This window comes from Podarcis raffonei, chromosome 8 (genome assembly GCF_027172205.1).
Source record: "Podarcis raffonei isolate rPodRaf1 chromosome 8, rPodRaf1.pri, whole genome shotgun sequence".
NCBI lineage: Eukaryota > Metazoa > Chordata > Lepidosauria > Squamata > Lacertidae > Podarcis > Podarcis raffonei.
The window spans coordinates 16,206,537-16,226,274 of record NC_070609.1 but is presented as its reverse complement, the minus strand read 5'-3'; the positions used below and the strand labels follow the sequence as shown (position 1 = coordinate 16,226,274).

The 19,738-nt window shown below is 45.3% G+C and overlaps 1 protein-coding gene across 1 annotated transcript; it reads left to right on the top strand.

The window, feature by feature from the left end:
- The first annotated feature begins 4,814 nt into the window (after positions 1 to 4,814).
- LOC128418456 (protein BTG3-like) lies at positions 4,815 to 17,949 on the top strand. Its single transcript, XM_053398156.1, has 5 exons — positions 4,815 to 4,976; positions 13,577 to 13,773; positions 15,715 to 15,852; positions 16,635 to 16,914; positions 17,754 to 17,949. Exons 2-5 carry the CDS (start codon positions 13,601 to 13,603, stop codon positions 17,922 to 17,924), a joined length of 762 nt encoding a protein of 253 aa, XP_053254131.1. The 5' UTR covers positions 4,815 to 4,976; positions 13,577 to 13,600; the 3' UTR covers positions 17,925 to 17,949.
- Positions 17,950 to 19,738: the final 1,789 nt, after the last annotated feature.

Genomic DNA, 19,738 nt, shown 5'->3' with positions numbered 1-19,738 from the left:
TAGCATGGCAAGTTCCCCATCCCTGCTTTGCAAAAGGCAGAAAAGATCATGTTTCCCTGGTGGCTTGGGGCAGTTGTTATAGGAAGGAAATTGAATTCACTCCAAACTATTCAGAACTATCACCCTACCCTGTTTCTCGGATGCCTCTAAAAGCAGGCTGTTACAGATGTTTGAAAGGGAGCTGCGTGGAATTTTCAAGTGACAAGAAACATTTCTTCTTCCAACAAAGCTATTTCATTTAAAGGGGGGGGGGAGTTTCCTTCTCTTAGTTAATATGGGCTGCTGAAATCAGCAGTATTCAAATCATCAGTGACATTGCACTTGGGTGATTTTAGATTCTGAATTGAATAAGGTTGGAGTGTGGGCACCCTGGGGCCACAATGAACAACCCTGCACTGAATAGAGCTCCAAAAGCTGATAGATCTTCACCTCCACAGATCAAGTGGAGATAATCTGGCAGATCCGCCAGAGCCTTGAATGAATGAATGAATGAATGAATGAGCTAATCAAAGACACTTGATTAGATTACTGATTGTTGGGTGTCACCTTTTCCTCCTGACCCATTTGCCCCCAAGGGTAATAGACCCACCCTATACTCCATCCATCAATCTTCAATGGGTCTGGGGGGGTTGGCCTTTGCTATCCACACATATCCAAAACAGCAAAAGGTCTTCTGGCGGTACCTTAAAAAAACCCCAAAACCTAACATATATTACAAGTACGTAACACATGAAGCCTTTTGTGGTTTCTCTTAATTGTGGAAGTTAACATAAAGCGTGTGTTTGGCTAGGGGTCAAATTGAAAAGAAGAACATGATAACTTCTTAAGTGTTTCTCAGAGCTTTATGTGCACATGTGTGGTGTTAATATAGCATCCAAACTGTTTCAGCCAGGTATGGAATCCATTTGACGCTCCTTAAATAAGATGGGAGACTGCAGAGGGTGTTTTGGACTAGGCAACTCTTGTAACAACCTATATAATAACAAAAAGCAAGAGTTGTATTGATCGGTGGATACATTACTTTGTCAACTGCAAAAAATTGTTGTGCTCCCATTTGTAATTTTCTTCTCAGAAAAACTGAAAACAAATAAAGATTCTTAAAATTTTAAAAAAACCCAAATAAATGAGGCATAAGTTTTCATGCACTATGGATTCGTGAAGCATTATTCCGAATTAAAGGTATTTTTACACATGGGTTGGTGGGGGTGGTAAAAAGAAAGAATTTTAAAGTGCCACAGGACACTTTGTAGCCCTTTGTTGCAAAAAGACTAACGCAAAAACTGAAACATAAAGGTTACGCAGGACTGTGAGGAACACATATTTGCAAACACAGGTGTTAGGTAAGAGGCAAAGGAGGAGTCCAAGGGTACCTCAGTAAACTAAGGCTACAGCTCTAACTCCATTTACCTGAGTGTAAGCCCCATTGAATTCAGTAGGGCTTACTTCTGAGTAGACAGAGGATTGTGCTGTAATGAATTTATTTTTCACATAAACCACTTGCTATTTTCTTCTTCTGTACAGGCTGCGTACACACTCCTGTTTACTCTGCATCCAGTATGTTCCCACTCCTGGTTTGGGAAGGAGAGTACACATGGCGTTAGCCACAAACCCATGTCCATCCTGTCGAAACATTCCATCTTGATCTATCTCCCCTCCAAATTGAGAAAATAATAATAATTTTGTTGTTTATACCCTCCCCATCTGGCTGGGTTTCCCCCAGCCACTCTGGGTGGCTCCCAACAGAATTAAAAGCACAATAAAACATTAGACATTAAAAACTTCCCTAAACAGGGCTGCCTTCAGATGCCTTATAAAAGTCAGATAGTTGTTTATTTCCTTGACATCTGATGGGAGGGCGTTCCATAGGGCAGGCGCCACTACCGAGAAGGCCCTCTGCCTGGTTCCCTGTAACCTCACTTCTCGCAGCATGGGAACCACCATAAGGCCCTCGGAGCTGTATCTCAGTGTGTCCGGGCTGGATGATGGGGGTGGAGACGCTCCTTCAGGTATACTGGGCTGAGGCTGTTTAGAAAAGTCATGGCCTAGCTGTGTTTCAAGTAAGGTGTGCTTCCTCTGGAAATTAGCAAGAGGAAATCAGGACTGGCCACAGATGCAGGCGGTAGCTGTTGTCGTCCATACATCTTAAGTCAAACATACAAGGTAATATAAGCCCTGATGAGATAGGTATTGACGTAAAACCAAATGAAATATGTTCAACTGTGTTGCAGCCAGAACTGTGCGATCCTCAGACCATTGCATAATGAGCGGTGGGGGTTTCTCCTTCATGGTCCAAGTATAAAACCTGTTTTGCAGCCATTAGGGCTTGCAATGTCCACTTTTGTTGCCCTACCATCTATCAGTACATGATCATCTGCAAACAGGAAGGATTTTCACCGATACCAAATTGATGCAGGCAACAACTTCGGACCAGAAATAATCTGACAAAGCCAAACCACATGCCTCAATTGACATCTGTACAAATGCCTTTCTATGCAAATGTTGTCGAGTCCAGTATACATGGGATGCTACTTTTTGCTGGATCAAACTCAATTTCACATCTAAGGAAACATTCCATTTGGATTCTAAAGCAATTCGTTTAGGGCAGGGCTCAGCAACATTTTTCAGCCATGGGCCGGTCCACTGTCCCTCAGACCATGTAGAGGGCCGGACTATATGGTTTTTTTGGGGGGGGGGAGAGCGCATTCCTATGCCCCACAAAAAACCCAGAGATGCATTTTATATAAAAGCACAGATTCTATTCATGTAAAAACACCAGGCAGGCCCCACAAATAACCCAGAGATGCATTTTAAATAAAAGGGCACATTCTACTCATGTAAAAACACGCTGATTCCCGGACCGTCCGCTGGCCGGATTTAGAAGGCGATTGGGCCGCATCCAGCCCCCGGTCCATAGGTTGCCTAGCCCTGGTTTAGGGTTTATAACACCTTCCAGTTCCCTATTCCACACGTCTCCGCGACACCTTCCCAAGTAGGTCTAGGTGGGCCACTGGCCTAATCCTGCACCTTCTTTTTTCATTTCATTCTTAAGTCAGCCTGCCTGAGCAATCTCAACCTGGACACACTATTTGATTTCACCTGCTTTAAAATCTGTTCCATGTTTCTCTAAGTTTATTGTTTTAAAATCATTTTTAGGGGCTTCCCCATGTTTTAAAACATGCTTCCCTTCTTTTCAGCTGTATTATTTTATCGCAGATATGTTTGCGGCCTTGGGATCCTCTGGGAGGGAAGAGCAACATGTAAATAAATGTAATAAATGAAACAAGGTAACTAAACAAAATGTACCTGTTCCTACTAAAGCTCATTTCCAAGTACAGCAATGTTTGTTCCAGGAGCCTGAAGCCTTGACATTCACACCTCGATCCTTATCTATAATGCAGTGGTATCTCAGTTTAAGAACAGTCCAGTTTAAGAACGATTTGGTTTACCAACTCCGCAAATCCAGAAATAGTGTCTTGGTTTGAGAACTTTACCTCAGTCTAAAAATGGAAACCAAACGGTGGAAGGCCGAATTAGGGAAAGCGCGCCTTGGTTTAAGAACGGTTTTGGTTTAAGAACGGACTTCCGGAACGGATTAAGTTCGTAAACCAAGGTACCACTCCTGAGACAGCTGGATACCAATCAAATCATTATCTAAAATAATAAAATTATTTTTATAAATATATCAGTTAAGGTTTGGTTAACTACAATAGCATATATATTTTAATGTATACTGTACAAGTTTTCCCCCTCCCAGTTCTGTTTTGTTTTTCTACATGGGTGCTATTCTTTTCCTTCTTCTTTGCATCTTACCTTACTCTGTGCACTTGCGATTATGTACTTTTTATATTTCAATAAAGAATATTATATAATAAATTTATTATTTCGGTCACAGACCAGTTCCAGCTCACATACAATATAAGGGAAGTCATAAAACACGATAGGGATACATCTGAATGTGCAATTGGGTATTAGAAGGAAATATTATATACATACAGTGCCTTTTTTCTTTAAAAAATGTTTAGGGGTACTCTCATTTTGACTCGAGAAAATCATCATTTTATAGTTCAGATTGGGAAAAATAATAATAATAATAATAATAATAATAATAATAATAAAAGATTGGGAAAAATAAATACAGTAAATGGACAAAGATTCACAAAATGTTTAGGGGTATGCGTACCCCTGCGTACCCCCAGAAAAAAGAAGGTATAGGGTTATAAAGGCCAGGACTAGCCGTCTGAGAAACAGTTTCTATGCAAATGCAATTCTGGTTCTAAACGCAGCATAAGGGGTCTCTATAGTATAGTGTATTTTAAAATGGGGTTTCAGAGTTTTTAGAGGTTTTTGAATGTTTTATGTAGTTTTGTAGTAGTTTTATGTAGTTTTTCAATTTCATTGTTCTACATGGGACATCGTATAAAAGCACTGTATACAGTACATATAAACTGCATAGGGGTGCTGTTGCTTTCCTTGTTACTATGTCATGCATTTTTGTGTTTTTATTTTGCCTACTGCTCTGTGATCGCCCTCCGATAAGGGCGGTGTAGAAATTACCGGTAAATTAATCAGATTAGAAAGAACCCCTTTCATCTCCCCACCCGCCCTTTCCTCCTATTGTCATGTTGATCCCTTCGTCCGGAGATCCGTACAGAGCCTAGCATATCGAAGCACCCCCCGCAGCACTGCCGGCCACGCCCCCCGTGACGCGCCCCTCCCGTCCTCCCTAAGCCTCCTACCCCTCGCCCTGCACGCTGGAAGGTCCCACGTGGACAGGATCTCCATTTATGGTCGCTGACGCGACAGTCGCGCAGGGAACCCCCGCCTCTTTCCCCCCCGCGCTTTGGTCCCGCCTCTCATAAATCAGAGGATCCAGGAAGAGGAACGCACAAGCCCAAGGGAGCGAAACAAGGGAGCCGCGTGGTTGGCCAGAGCAGAGGACCAGAGATCGAGCGAGAGAGCGCACGCTGCCTTGTCGGGTAAGGCTGATGCGGGGGCGAAGCGGGGCGCGATCTGATGCGGGGTTCTTTACTCCGGGTACCTCTTTCCTCCCCGAGAGAGCTGGAGTTTTTTTTCCTTCCTTCTCCTTCCCGGGGAGTGTTTGGCGGTTGCGATGGGGAAACTATTTCTGGGATTCTGGGTTTCTTCAAGGGATTGATGCGCTAGACCCTCTTTCTTCCTAAAACGTTTCCCATAGAGTTTCCTCTTTCCACCGAATTAAGGGGCCCGATCCGGTTGGTTTTCTGTTTAGCGGGTGTGTGTGGCTTTCCCCCCCCCCCGGATTTTCCCCCTGCTTCCCCACTCCCTGATCGTCTTACTTTTATCTCCCTGATATTCCCTCCCCTCTCCCCAACCAAAATTTCATTTCTGCCTGTCCGACTCTCCCGACCGGACCCAAACATTCCTGGCGTCGCACCGACGACACCCCCCTCCCCACCCCGCGAAGAATTATTGCTTAGCTGTCCAGTTTTCTTTTTAAATTACTTTTTATTTCCCGCGAACGCACTCGATCCCCGTCCTGGCCGAAACCTTTCCTCAGTGGATTTGACCCACCCGCGGTGATATTTCCGTCCCTAGAAATAGGGATCGGGTCCGGGGTTGGGGGAGAGGTCGTGTAGGATTTTTTATTTCGATTCCCCCCCTCCTTCTCCAGTCCTCAACCCACTTTAAATTCCCCATCGCTGGTATTTTCTATTGCTGGCATTGCTATCTGTGCCTGTGCCGCTCTCCCCCCCGCCCGCACAGTTTCATCCTCCAGATCTGACTCAACCCTGCTTCATCTTATCGTCCCCGCCGGAGCCATCCTGGCACTGCACCGGCGACCACCTCCACTGCATGCGCGTTCCCACCCCTAATTCCCATGCGTCCCGTCTTTAACATTAGCACACCTCAAATCTACCTGAACTTTGCGTCCGTCCGTCTGTCTGTCTCTCTCTCGCTCTATTAACTTGTCTGGTTCCCAAATCCTTTCCTCTTCCCCTCCGAGTCTATTCCTTCCCCCGCTCCCCTTTCACATGGCTCGTGGCGCCTTAAAGGTCAATGCACGACCCTCCCCGTGCCTATCGGAAGGACGCGCAGAGTTCAGGGGGTCTCCATTCTCCCAGGGACGTGCGTAAAGGATTTGCAGCCTTGGGGTGCTCCAAAGACTCCCGTGTGTTTAGACTACCGCCTCCTTCGGCCGGGACCTTCCTCCTGCCCCCATCTCGACACCCCATTTTCTCCCCCTTTCGCGACCTCGGTACCCACTTCCCCCAGGTTACCGATTGCCAACCCACTCTCTGCGTATTTCCTCCTCTGACGCTCGTTATCGCCTTCCTGCTGATGAAATTGTCCTGTAGTTTGTTTTGCAACTTTCATTTAGATCAGTGCCCGGCGTGAGAAGGGAGACCGGCCTTTGCCTCTCCCCTCCCGCGCTCCGCTGGGAACTAAATTGTTAAACGCATTCCTATGCTCCCTCCTGCGTGATTTCGCCGGTGCGTTGTGTGGGGGTCTCTTGGGTTGTTTGTTTTGATGTTGCGCAGGAATCTCAGGTGGGGAGAGCGGTCTTGCACCTGGGTCCTGCTTGGTAGCTTCTCTGGGCACCTTGGGTTGGTCAGATCTACCTGCAGAGCTCTTCTTGCGTTTTCAGTTGCCGATTCCTTGTTTTGCACCCTCTGTTGTGCTAATAGAGGTGGGTTCTCTGTTGTTCAGGAAAGTTTTGGGGAGGTGTACTGCCCCGTGGAAATGGTATTCCCCTTGAAAGACACATTCTCAGAGAATAGGTCCACGGAATTGTGTCTTTCAATGGAGCTCCATTTTCAGGGAGAACATACGCCCAAATATATATAAATGCTAAGCAGATTTTAAGATGTTTTTAGGACAGAACCCAAAGGGTGTAATGGGACTGCAAATCCATTTGTACATTTGCTAAGGAATTGGGGGTTGTCTTTAGCTACCTGCTGAGTCCAGATTCCCCATTATGCGGTGTGGATTTGTACCTGCAGCCAATGCAATCAATCTGGCTTGTTTATATACCTTCTTAAAAAGTTACATTTTGGGGGCATGGTTTTTGGGATTCTGTTCCTGATGAATGTGTTTGAGGCAGGTAGTAGCTGCGATTTTTGGTGACTTGCACAAGACTGGATCAAAGAGTTTGTTGCAGAGCTGAGAACTAAATATTAGGCTTTTTTAGGGCTGGTGTGTGCAGTACATTGTTTGGTCTGTGTGAGTTGTTCTGACCATTCCCGGCTGCACGCTCACTTTGCATGTGTGTGTATCTGGGATGTCAGGTGGAGAGATGCTATATTGAGGCTCATTCATGGATGTTCTGGCAAGTGGACAAATCAAGTGCAGTATAAATAGCTTTGCATGCAGGGAAGTTTTTAATGGTTTATATTAGTTGTATATGTGTTGTAAACCACCTAGAGTGGCTGGGGAAACCCAGCCAGATGGATGGGGTATAAAAAAAATATTATTATTGTTATTGTTAATATTATCTTCAAGTGTCTCAGGGGTGAGAAAACTGCGGCCATCCAGATGTGGTTGACTCCAATTCCCATCAGCCCTAGGCAGCATGACCAATGGCTAGGGGATGATGGAAGTTGTAGTCTAGCAACAGTCTGAGTGCTCCCAGTTTCCCCATCCTTTCCCATTTTCTTGAGGAGGGAAAGAATCTCAAAATTCCTAGTGGGTTGCTCCAGTTTCAGATGTTGCGATGTGTTGCATTTTGGTGTCTCTGCTGGATAGCATTTATTTTTTTCATCACCCTTAAGCCAATGGTCTTGCTACCTTTGGACCCAAATATGCATTCAGGGACCATTCTGCATGTACTTTGCATGGCGGCAGTCCTGCTATTGCAACCCCCCTGGTAGCAAGCTGTGACCCAGTAGTAGTAGCTCTTTCCTGTCCACAGGCTAAAGCTAAATGGTGCATTTCGGGAAGTGGTTGAATAAAGGGCTGGCAGTGAACACCTCTTGGGGTGCATTTGTTCCTTCCAGGCAGCATGAATTCCTGAATATCTGTTAAAGCCCTACCCCCTCCCTAAAAAGATAACCAAACAGAAAAGGTGCCCCTTAGCATTTAAAGCCTGCTAAGTCACATTTGTGAAGGGCCATTGTTGATGGGCTTAGATAAGGTGTCTGAACGCTTTCTCTTTTTTTATCTGTTGTGTGTCTCACCTTGGTTTTTGGAATGACCACTGCAATGCATAGCTTAGAGCCTCCTATATAGCCTCTCATTTGCATTTTTTTAAAAAAATATCAATTGTTTCCTAATGGGTCCTGTATTGCCCCAGGAGAGGGTGGATCTTGCTAAATTAGCATCTGTATCACAAGGTTTCTAAATAGCCATTGGACAGCTGCTGGTAGACCAAACAATTAATTTGTCTGCACTTTTGGGAGGGTTGAGGTTGAATCATTCCTTATCAACCTTGCACTTTCCAGATGTTTCGGGGGGAAATTCCCATCAGGGTGCTGGAAGAGGCTAATGGGAATCTTAGTCCAACGCATCTGGAGGGAGGCCCCAGGCTAAATAAATCTGTCTTAAGTGTTGTGTTCAGTTGCTTGCTGTTTTATAGCTTCTGGATTAATGTTTTAGCCCAGGCATAGGCAAACTGGGCCCTCCAGATGTTTTGGGACTACAACTCCCATCATCCCTAACCACTGGTCCTGTTAGCCAGGGATGATGGGAGTTGTAGTCCCAAAACATCTGGAGGGCCCAGTTTGCCTATGCCTGCTTTAGCCTCTAGAACTGGGTTTCCCAAACTTGGGTCTCCAGCTGCTTTTGAACTACAACTCCCATAATCCCTAGCTGACTGATCAGGGATGATGGGAATTGTGGTCCCAAACACAGCTGTAGACCCAAGTTTGATGAAACCCTGATCTAGAAGCATAGTTACTGTTTGCAATGCCTGGGTTATAAATAGGATAACCTCCATATGTGCATAGCCACCAGAATATCATAATAAAACCACACACAGAGAGTAGATCATAGACCATAAAATTGTACAGTTGAAAGGGACTCCAGGGGTCATCTAGTCCAACCCCCTGCAATGCAGGAATCTCCACACACTGTCCTCCATCCAGTTTTGAAACCAGACTCTGCTTAGCTTTGCAAACAATACTGGTATTACGTAGTGTGCTTCCTAGGTGTAGAACATCTCAGTGGTACTTAAACTAACCTTGGAAAGTAGGCCAGTGTGATTTCCTCTTGTACTGTGGATTGTGCAAGGCGGGGAACACTGAAGTGGAGAGGAATGGTGCCTTGCAAGAACCCATTCAGTAAGTTTGCAAACAGAGCGGGTTATGTATGTTTTGAATGGAGGCTTTCCTTCCTGGGTACGGACTGTTTGGCCAAACATTTGTTTTTATTTTAAAAGATGTATAAACGGCTTTATCGGGAATGTGTCCTTGGTGAGGAGCCTCACGAGTTAGCTGGCATTGAAAAGAGGATGGAGTAGGAAGGGTTTGCTTTTTGTTCCCCGTGAGGCAGAAAGCGAAAGAGGGAAGTTGGAAAAGCCCCTATGTCCAAAAATTCCTGGGGTGAGGCAAGTGGGAAATCATTTTCCAGAATCCCCTTTGTTTGGGGAGGGCAGAGGAGAGCACAAAGGAATACCCAGTTCACCTTTTCACTTAGGTTGAGTGGGAACTGACTGACAAACCGTGTGTGTGTTTGTGTGTGTTTGTCTAGGTCTAGGAACAGGTGTCAGATTTGGCTTTGGCAGTTGAAAAACAGCAGGTGCTCAGGCAGCAACCGTGACTTAGTTTGGGTGTGTGTGCCTCTGTGTTAAAGTTGGGCCATCTGAGGTCCTAGGGCAGGTGTGTGGGCCCCCCATTACCTGTGCTTTCTGGGACTGATGGGAGTCATAGTCTAGCAGCATCTAAAAGACAAAGGACCCCCCAGACCTGAGTTACAACCTGGTACCAAAATTTGATATTTGTCAGGCTGAAATGAGCCCCAAAGTGGAACTGATCACATTTTAAGTGATCCAAAAAAAACCACTGGATTTTAAAAATTTTAAATGTTGTGTTTGTCAGGTTTTTAAAAATGCTTTTAGGGTGGATTTTCAGGCTTCCCTGGTGGGGGCAGATTTTTTGATTTCTGGTTTTGGTGATCCTGTGAGTAATGTGTGTCTTGCCAGGAACTGAAGCTTCCTTTTCCACCCCAGTATTAGCTTCCACTTCCAAAGTACCGGTAGTTTGTGGGACCCTAATGTGCTCCGCAATGTTTACCATTTCCAGGAAGCTGCTTTGTGTCATTGTTTTGGCTCGCTCTCCCTATGATATCATTTGATTTTTTTCTTTCAGTTTGACTCTTGAGTCGGTGATAAACGCAGGTGAGCTGATAGACGCTGCAGATAGCTTGCTGAGCTAATGATACTTGACAGGTTTTGTGGCTTGGAGGGGTGAGGTGGGTGAACGCTTAAAAACAGGTGCCTCTCCTCTTCCTTACAGCCTTGGGACCTATGTAATGGCTTGCCTTTCTGGCAAATAATGCCGTGCGTTATTCTTGTTATCTGTCCAGCAAGTGTCTTGCTCAGGTGCTGGGTGGGGTGGGGCCCTTCTGGCCATGTTTGCTGGAGTTGGTGGCCGTTGTGGTTTAGCACCATCTGTTCCTCACACCTGGTCTTGCTGCTGCAACTTTCTCCTTTGTTATCCTCAAGACTAGCCTGTAAGGTGCTATAATCCAGGCTTCTCTTTGATGGCTGTCAGGACCAGACCTGTCATTAGACAGGCGAGGTGGCCTGCTTCGGGTGTCTGATCTTCACTCTTTCAAAAGAGATGCAGATAGTCCGTTAAACGACTGATGGTAATTTTTTTCCTGCATGTGCTTGTGAGCATACCTATACACGTACAAGTGTGCCAGCCATGTGGACTTTGCCTCAAGTCCCACATTGCCTTGGACTGTCTCTGCTGTTGCTTGAGCACCAGAACAGGCCTGTTGTATACTGGGTGCAGTTCAAGATGCTGTGCTTCTAAGGCCTACACTGCAGGGGTGGGGGACAAGTGCCCTTCCAGATGATGTTGAGTTCCAACCCCTGTCAACCCTGACCCCGGTGGTGATAGGAACTGTAGACCAGCAGCAACTGGAGGCAGTGTTTTCTGGGCACATTTTGCACCAGGCTATTGGCCACTTGTGGTGCCTGATGTCTCCACCATCTGGAGGTACACGCCTGGGGATCTTAGGATCTTGCCTGTTTCCACACACTAACACCACATCCTGTAGAATTTTATCAATGATATTTTATCTTCGCAGTCAGAACGAATTTTAGGAAGCAAAAAGACTCACGAGCCATCAGGCCCCTAACTGGCAAGTAGACATTCCATTTTGGAGGCTGTAACCCTGGTTTAAGGAGCCATTTGGTACCTAGCTTATATATATCTGGGTTTTTAACAGTATGGCATTTAGACTAGCTTTCCAGGATCATAGGTAACTCCTGTCATGCACAGAGAAAGATCTCTGTCTGAAATCTTGAGAGCTACTGCCTGTCAGTGTAGACAGTTGCAGAGGGACCCAAGGTGTGACTCTGTTTATAGGTCATGTTTGGTTTTGACTCATGTGCTCCTATATAGATTCTGCCCACATTTCACTCAGCTGACGGTTCTTGTAGATTCGACTCTGCGGGGGCAGAACCTGCCTCCGTGTGTTTTGGAAGCATAGGGCTGGGGTTATGATGGACAACAACATTGACCATTATTTCCTGATTTGCAACATTCATTTGCCTCTCTAGCCAAGCTAAACACAGCTGGGTGCAAGGGAGCCTTCTTTCTGCATCAACAAACCATAAATCTCTTGCCTTGCCCCAACTGCCTTGTGCAAGAGATTGTACGGATGTGTGTGAGCGCATGCAGACGTACCCAGTCACGTTCCAGTGTTGATAGGAAGAGGTTGGCAGCCCACACATGGCCCTTTCTCTTTTTGTTTTGCTGCTTCGAGGCCCAGCCCCTCGTGTTGCAACCTTTTGCAACCAACTCAGTGTGTACTTCTGTGTCCCGTCAATGGCAGGTAATCTGCTTGCAACAAGCTGTTCCCGGAAACTGAGCGGGCCAGCCCAGCGGGGGGAAGAGCGTGTGCGTACAAAATGGCATGGCTGAGGATCCAGGCGGTGGTTGTTCTTAACTGGAGTGTGTGTGCTGTTTGGGTGGGGGGTAGGTGATTGGCAAGGGAAGTAGAATTCTTGGTACCATCAGTATCAATTGAGAGAACTAGCAGAATGTAGGGCAGGTAGCTTTGGCAAATGGTACTTTAAAAACCTAGGTTACAGTCACCAAAATGGAATGTCTAGGGGCCATTTCCACTTCTCCCTGTGAATAATCTTCTTCTCCTTCCTTTACTTTACTTTTCTTGTTCTTCATTATCATCATCATTTCTATACTGCTTTATATTTTGAAGGAAAACTCTCAAAGCGGTTTACAACCCGTTAAGCCATCAAATAAAACAATTCAGAACAAGACAAATTCAAACTTCAAGGAAAATATCTAAGATCCTTCTCTAAAGTGATGTTTTGCCTTCCTCATATTTCTTAACCTGCTTAATTTATAGAGCTTGCCCTATAGCAGAAGTACCCTAGGAAGCCAGGGTCGCAGTGTAGGACTTGTAAGGCCAGGGTTCAAATCCCCGGACTCTGCCATGAAGCTCACTTGGGTGTCCTTGGGCCAGTTACAGCCCCTTAACCTACCTCACAGGGTCGTTGTTGGGATTAATTGAGGAGGTGGGTGAACAGTGTACTGCTTGGAGAAAAAAGCGGGATGTAAATGAAATAAATAAGCTTCTTTAGCCGGCCAGATGGAGATGTCGGACACCAGCCTGGCATTCAGAGATCTCCACGTGGTGCCATTTGGTGATTAGATTATATACCTGAGTTTCTGAAGGCTCCCCTCCCCCTTTTAAAAAAAGATAAGGGACTTAGTTTTTGACCCCTTTCCTCTAGGGCACAGGGGAGTGTTGTAATTAAGAGACATGTTTGTTATTGATAAGGGTGTTGACCCACAAGCATTCACGCCCCTCCCAAATGCCCTTTTGGCTGTGTTGTAATTCTCATCCTCCTCCTTGACCCAAGGATGGATGGGTTGTGTGAATAGTAGCAAGCTAGAGAGTCCTAGATGGCCACAAGGCAGCCCACTGCAACACCACCTTGTCCAAAAGTTCTGGAGCCAGTGTTTTGTCAAAAAGGTTGCCTACTCAGCTGAATTGGTATGGGACTGACAGGGCAGACGGGGTTGGGCTATAGGACCTCTGACCTCTGGGTGCCCCCTGACCGCTGCTGCAAAAGCCCTGCCTGTTTTCGTCTGCGTGCCCGGTCCATTGTTGTTACCTGATGTAACAGCCCTGCAAGCTCTGCCTCCGTGACTCACTTCTGCTTCATAGGCCCGAGTCACTATTTTGTGGTCCTGGTGTTGCAAGCTTTTAGAACAAAGAGTTTCCTCGTGCTGTGCGGGAACACAGCTCTCTCTCTCTCAAATCTGTACCTTGCAAATTGAAGGACCACTTCTTTTGGCACAAAGTGACTTTTTAGAGTTTCCCCGCTTCCTACAATGGAGCACTTGGCTGCTTTCTTTGCAGGGCTCATTTGCTGAATGGGGTTTCTTCTTTTCTCCCCCAGGACGTACACAGCGAAGGGCCCAAGATGAAGGAGGAAGTGGAAAAAGCAGTCTGGTTCATCTCCCGCGTGATGGATCGCGACCGGAAGCTGGAAAAGGAGAAGGTGGAGCGTTTCAGGGAGAGCCTGGCCACGATCCTGTGCGAGCGCTACAAGGACCATTGGTACCCAGACAAACCCTGCAAAGGGCAGGCTTACAGGTAAGCAAGGAAACTGATTTATTTTTTTAATGAACTAAAATTGGAATACTGTCAACTGATGGAAGAGCTTTCAGCAAACAGATCCCCCCACCTTTCGGACTGTTAATGGTTAAGTTGACATTCATGTTGTTACCAAATACCGTGTTATTACAAAATCTCAACATTTGTGGGCTGCTGATTTTAGGTGCTGATTTTAAATTGTTTTGGAAATGCACACTGTTTGTAAGCCGATTTGGGATTCATTTGAATGGAGTGCGGCATAGAAATTCACTAAATCAACTCCCTTTCTGAATGCCAACAGGCTTGTTCACACATTACATTGGGTGAAAGAGTCTACACTTCATACAGCTCGGTGGCTGCCACACCACTGTGACAAAATTTAAGAACTTGTAATGGAAATAAGGCACATTCTCCCTCTGTTTGCCCTTTTTGGCTTCCTTCCTCCTCTTAGTTTTCTTCCTCCGAGATCAGGGTGGGGGGGAGCTGTAGAATAGTTTAGGACTACAAGCTCCTCATCAGCCTCAGCTAGCACAGTCAGAGGTCATGGATAATGGGAATTGCAGGCTCAGCAGTATCTAGAGGACCACAAGCTCCTTATTAGGGCTGAAGGTTAGATTGTAAGCTCCTCAGGGCAGGGACTTTGGTGCTATGTGAGTAAATAAACAATACACAGCTGCTTCTGATTCTCATTGCCTTAAAGAAAGGGATAAAAAGAGCTTGTGCTTTTTGCCAATAACTTGTGTTCCGCTCCGGAACCATGAGGGCTAGCTACTTGGATAAATACATTTCACATTTAAAGGAGAAAGGGGAAGAAATAGACTCAGTGCAGCGGTTATGTTCCTTGCTCTGTCTTGAGATCCCAGACATTGTTAGTCACCCTCGCCTCTTGTCTGTCTGTTTGTCGAGGATGAGGCAACGATTGGATGCCTCTTTATGGCGGCAGCTGTTTGCAGAGCTAGCTGCAAAATAACTGTATTGTACCTCTCAAGGCTATTTGTGTAGCTGATAGAGAACTGCGGTTTACAAACCAGTTGGCTGCTGCTACGCCTGTGTCACCAGCCTGCAGGTCAGCTGGAAGCTTTGTTTGCAAGGACTCTGTCTGGAGCTTGTTGTACTACAGATTATTACCTGGCAGTCCTTGTTTTATAATATTACAAATTGCTGTGTACACAGAGTACCCGAGTGGCAGAGCATGTTCATTTCAAGTAAATCCTGCTGAGCTTAGTGGCAATTGACTTTGCGCACGCGTAGAGAACAAATGTTCGAGTCACCCAGCAAAAGTAGAAATGTTAGATTCACCCAGCAAAATTGATTTGGCCGTAGATTCTGGGCAGACAGTTGCAAAGGGCGCAAGGAGTAGGCAAACTACAGTTCTTAATTCTGAAGTTTAAATTGTGCAATAAAAACAATAAGTCTAATAATAATAAGTATTTGTAAGATGCTATAGATAGGGCTATACCTGTTAAATAATTATGCATATTTTTATAGATATAAAATATTTAGAATTGTAAGGTGAAAGGGATTGTGGTCTATGTGTATTGCATAATTTCGTGGTTCTAGGGTTTCCCCCCATTGTGTTTACAAAAATGCATTCAAAATGCTAATTCAACAGCCCAGGAAATGATTGTATTCAAAATGTGAAAATGGAAGTGCTGGCAATCTTGAATATGTATAAATAGCTTGTTTGCCTCTCTTAAGTAGACTTAAAGGTCTCTTCAGTTTCTGACAAAGCTACATCACAGATTTGTGAGGATGGGGGGGTGGGGGGAGAGTGCAGATGCCACCCCGCCAAGCTCTTTAGAGGAAAGGAATAAGAGCAAACCATGCTAATTTTCTTGGGGGTGTCCGGGTGGTTCTCCCCATTATGGGAATGTAAGTTTACCTGCTGTGCCTGATCACCATATCTCGTTCTAAATCTAAGCCCTTTCTGCTTCCTCGCAGGTGCATCCGAATCAACAGGCAGTATACCAAGGATGATGCCATCCTGAAAGCTTGTATGGAGAGTGGTCTCGATTACTCGGCCTTGACGTTGAAAGGCGAAATTACAATCTGGATTGATCCTGGCGAGGTTTCTTGCAGGTGAGTGCATTCGACCGAACCGTCCCTTTAAAAAAGCAACAACCCCATAGGTGAGTTATAATGGAAAGCACCCTTTGAAAGAGGGATTCCCCTTTGTGTTGTGTAAAGTTCTTATGCTAAAAGTTGATTTTTAATTGAGCATCAACAATTCTTGTTCAAGCTGAGTTTTTGGTCAACCCAATAATTTCTTTGAAGCACCCCCATCCTTCAGATGAATAGAGCAACTTGTAAGAGCAGTTTTAAAGCTTGCGATTCGTTTAGCTCGTCATATTTTTCAGTTCTTAAAGTTATGTAGAAGCTCATATAACTTATCACCCGGAGCATACAGTAAATGGATTTTCATTTCCTTCTTTATTTTCATACCCCCCAACCACATTACAAAAGTAAGATTGATACAAATTAGTCCCCCCTCCCTGCTTGAATAGCATTTCAGGATTCAGATTATGTTTCTCCAAAGCACAGTATTGTCTAAATACAGGATTAAGGACATTCTGTTTAACATAATATTCGATCTAATACTTTATGGCATTCATTGTTTTCTATAACGTGTGATTAAAACAAATGTCCCCATTCACTGGATCCACATTTGAGCTTTCTCGATTCACCTTGCATTTTTCATTTAAAAAAACCAAGCCATCATTGGAACTGTTCTCTGCTTGCAAAATAAAACATTTAAGAAAAAAACTGCCTGTCTTCCTTCCAATGGAAGCTTGTGAGTGTAAATAGAGGGAAAGTGCTTCCTTCCAGTGTCTGACCCCTACCTTCCTTCTCCCCCACCCCAGGCTTGGCGAAAACAACCGCCCCTTCACAGTGAAGGATGATGAGGAGATGAAGGAGAAGAGGAAGGAGAAGGAGAAGGAGAAGGAGAAGAAAGTGGAGAGAAGCATTAGCAGCAGCAGTGGCAAAGCATCGCCTGAGTCGGAGACGTCGGACTATCACTCTGAGTCTCCTTCGGTGTCGCCTTTTGAGTGTGCGTCGTCCTCAGAGGATGAGAGTTCCGGCAGGCGTTCTGCAGCAAAGACATCGCAGATTAAAGCCGGGGGAGCAAATCTCCCCAAACACGTAAGCTGATAGGAGAGAGGCTGGGAATCTGGTTCTGTACTGTGTGCTTGCTTCTAGGCAGCAATGTAATTTTATGCAGTGTTTTGTACTATAATAATAAAAATAATAAATAATTTATTATTTACAACCTGCCCATCTGTCTGGGTTTCCTCAGCCGCTCTGGGCGGCTTCCAACAAAATATTAAAAACGCAATAAAACAACAAACATTAAAAACCTCCCTAAACAGATGTCTTCTAAAATTCAAATAGTTGTTTATTTCCTTGACATCTGATGGGAGGGCGTTCCACAGGGCGGGTGCCGCTACTGAGAAGGCCCTTTGCCTGGTTCCCTGTAACTTCCACTTCTTGCAGGGAGGGAATCTTGGGCTGAATGATGAGGGAATTCTTGGGCTGAATGATGGAGGTGGAGATGCTCCTTCAGTTATACTGGGCCGAGGCCATTTAGGGCTTTAAAGGTCAACACCAACACTTTGAATTGTGCTCAGAAATGTACTGGGTGGTCTTTCAGGACCGGTGTTATGTGGTCTCAGGGGTCAATCCCAGTCACCAGTCCAGCTGCTGCATTTTGGATTAGGGCAAAGGGGGCACTGGCCTACCAAGCTCAAACGACCCGCCCACCTGCCTTACATGCAACCAGTCTAAGGGGATGACCCTGGCTGTTTGAATTGTGCTCGGAAACATGCTGCTAGCCAATGTAGGTCTTTCAGGACAGGTGTTATATCGTCTCTGTTTTGTTTTGTACTGAGGTCGTTTATCTTGTGCCCAAGCGTTAATAAACTACACCAATATGTTGTGTATTTAAGAAGTCCTATTCTGACCTCTCTCTCCCCCTTTTCCAGGAGCCCCATCGCTACCGAACGCCGTCTCCCCTTTGGATCCCGCACCCACAAGGCACAGTGTTCAGCTACTACCCTGTAACTTACTATTACGTTCAGCCGACGATGCCCGTTCTCCAGAGACCCAACCCCAACATGTTGAAACGGCTCACGAAGCGAGCATCCAAACCCTGAAGACTGGGAAGAGCCTGGGGGTGGTTGTGGGGGGTTTTTTGGGGGTGGGAAACCGTAGTATCCCTTCACGAAGGACACCTGGCTCCTAAGACTCCTCCTTGAGTCTGGAGAGGTTCCTTGAGAGGGGCTGGGTTGGGCTGACCTTGTTTCTATGGTGTTGAACAACTGTAGCATTCCAGTTTGTCTGATTAAGCCCTTCCAGAATGGACGGGCTGTGTTTGCCAGTGGTTAGAGCAGGGTAAGGTGAGTGTAATATATATATATATATATATATATATATATATATATATATATATATATATATAGTGTGAGTGTGTGAGAGTGTGTGTGTTTTCAGCTCTTTATAGAGAGAGAAATGTGAAGTGGTGGGGCAAAGGACCCGCGAGTTCCTAATTCTCAGTGGCTTTTCTCAAAGAGGTTTTCTGTAGGCGCTGTGTGTTTATCCTGCACTTTAGAACCAAACGCTTCTGCTTTGAAAGAGAGGGACAGGAGAGCTCCTGACCCCCTATTGCACTTTTATGGGAAAACATGCCATTGCGTGCAAATGCGCTCTGTCTGCAGCAAGGCAGAGGTCCAAATAGCATTAGAGCAGAGGTGGGGGGGATCTGTGATCCTACAGATGTTGCCAGGCTCCAGCTCCCTTCAGCCCCCCCCCCCAGCCCTTGGGCTGCACTGGCGGGGGGGCGGGGCTGATGTGACCCAGAGGGCTGCAGGGTCCTCCCACCCTCTGCTAAAGCCTCATTCCCTTGCTGTTGCTGCTCAGGTCTCCTTTTGCTGCCACCCCCAGCTTCTGCAATGCACCCAGGCATCTCTCGCCTACATTTCCAGCTCTTCTGCTACTTAAGGCAAGGCTGGGGGAGCCTGTAGCCCTTCAGCTGACCTTGTCTTTGGACTCCCAGCATGCTCAGTGCTGGTGGGAGGTTGGAGTTGCGTCTAGCAGCGCCTGAATGGCCACAGGTTCCCCTTCTCTGACTTAAGGTCTAGAAATTATAGGTGTTTTGTTTTTGTAAGCGCTGAGATGCATCCCAGCTGTGATCCTACGTGCATATACTTGGCAGTAAGTCCAGTTCAATCCAGCAGGACTTAATTCTAAGTAGACATGCCTAGGATCGCACAGTTTGAATCCATGCGCACACATATATATTTATATAAATATAAATATAAATACATGCCGTACTGCCTTGCGTCTTTTCTCCTGGGAATGCACACAGCTGCAATAATAATACTTATCTACCTCAAGAGATGCTCTTATCAAGTTATTATTGTTATTATTATCAAGTTATTATTATTATTGTTCTTACTATTATTAATACTACTGAAGGATTGTTGGCACTTGACTGGACCTACTTCTTGTTGGGGAAAGTATTATTATTCTTGTTGTTGCTGATAAAATGACAGATAATATATCTATTTAGATATATATTATGTATTCTGTAAATAACAATCGGGAGCTTTGTAATTTATGGAATGAAAATGATTTTGTAAATATGGTACCTGCAGCTTGTTTTTACGCACCATTGATACAACAAATTTTGCCTTTTTTTAAAGAAAGCAAACGCCTCTTATCTTTTTTTATACAGCTTTTAAAAACTAATAAAATAAATGATGCAAATAAAGGATAAGGTTGTGTTTGTGGTTTGGGCGGGGGGGGGGAGAAATGATGATGGAGGTGCAGCCATTGTACACAGGCACCCAAAAAAGGAACTTTCAAAACAAAGCAAATAAGGAAGCGTTTCCGTTCTAAAACAGTCAGCTTTGTCCCTCCAGATCTTGCTGGGTTACACCACATGGCCTGGAGACAGGCAGTCAGGTTG

What these genes read in the sequence shown, in the direction of transcription:
- LOC128418456 (XM_053398156.1), top strand. Translation starts at nt 13,601, where the DNA reads ATGAAGGAGGAAGTGGAAAAAGCAGTCTGGTTCATCTCCCGCGTGATG. An exon ending in TGCAAAGGGCAGGCTTACAG is followed by an intron (nt 13,774 to 15,714) that starts GTAAGCAAGGAA and finishes GCTTCCTCGCAG; the next exon opens with GTGCATCCGAATCAACAGGC. An exon ending in CCTGGCGAGGTTTCTTGCAG is followed by an intron (nt 15,853 to 16,634) that starts GTGAGTGCATTC and finishes CCCCCACCCCAG; the next exon opens with GCTTGGCGAAAACAACCGCC.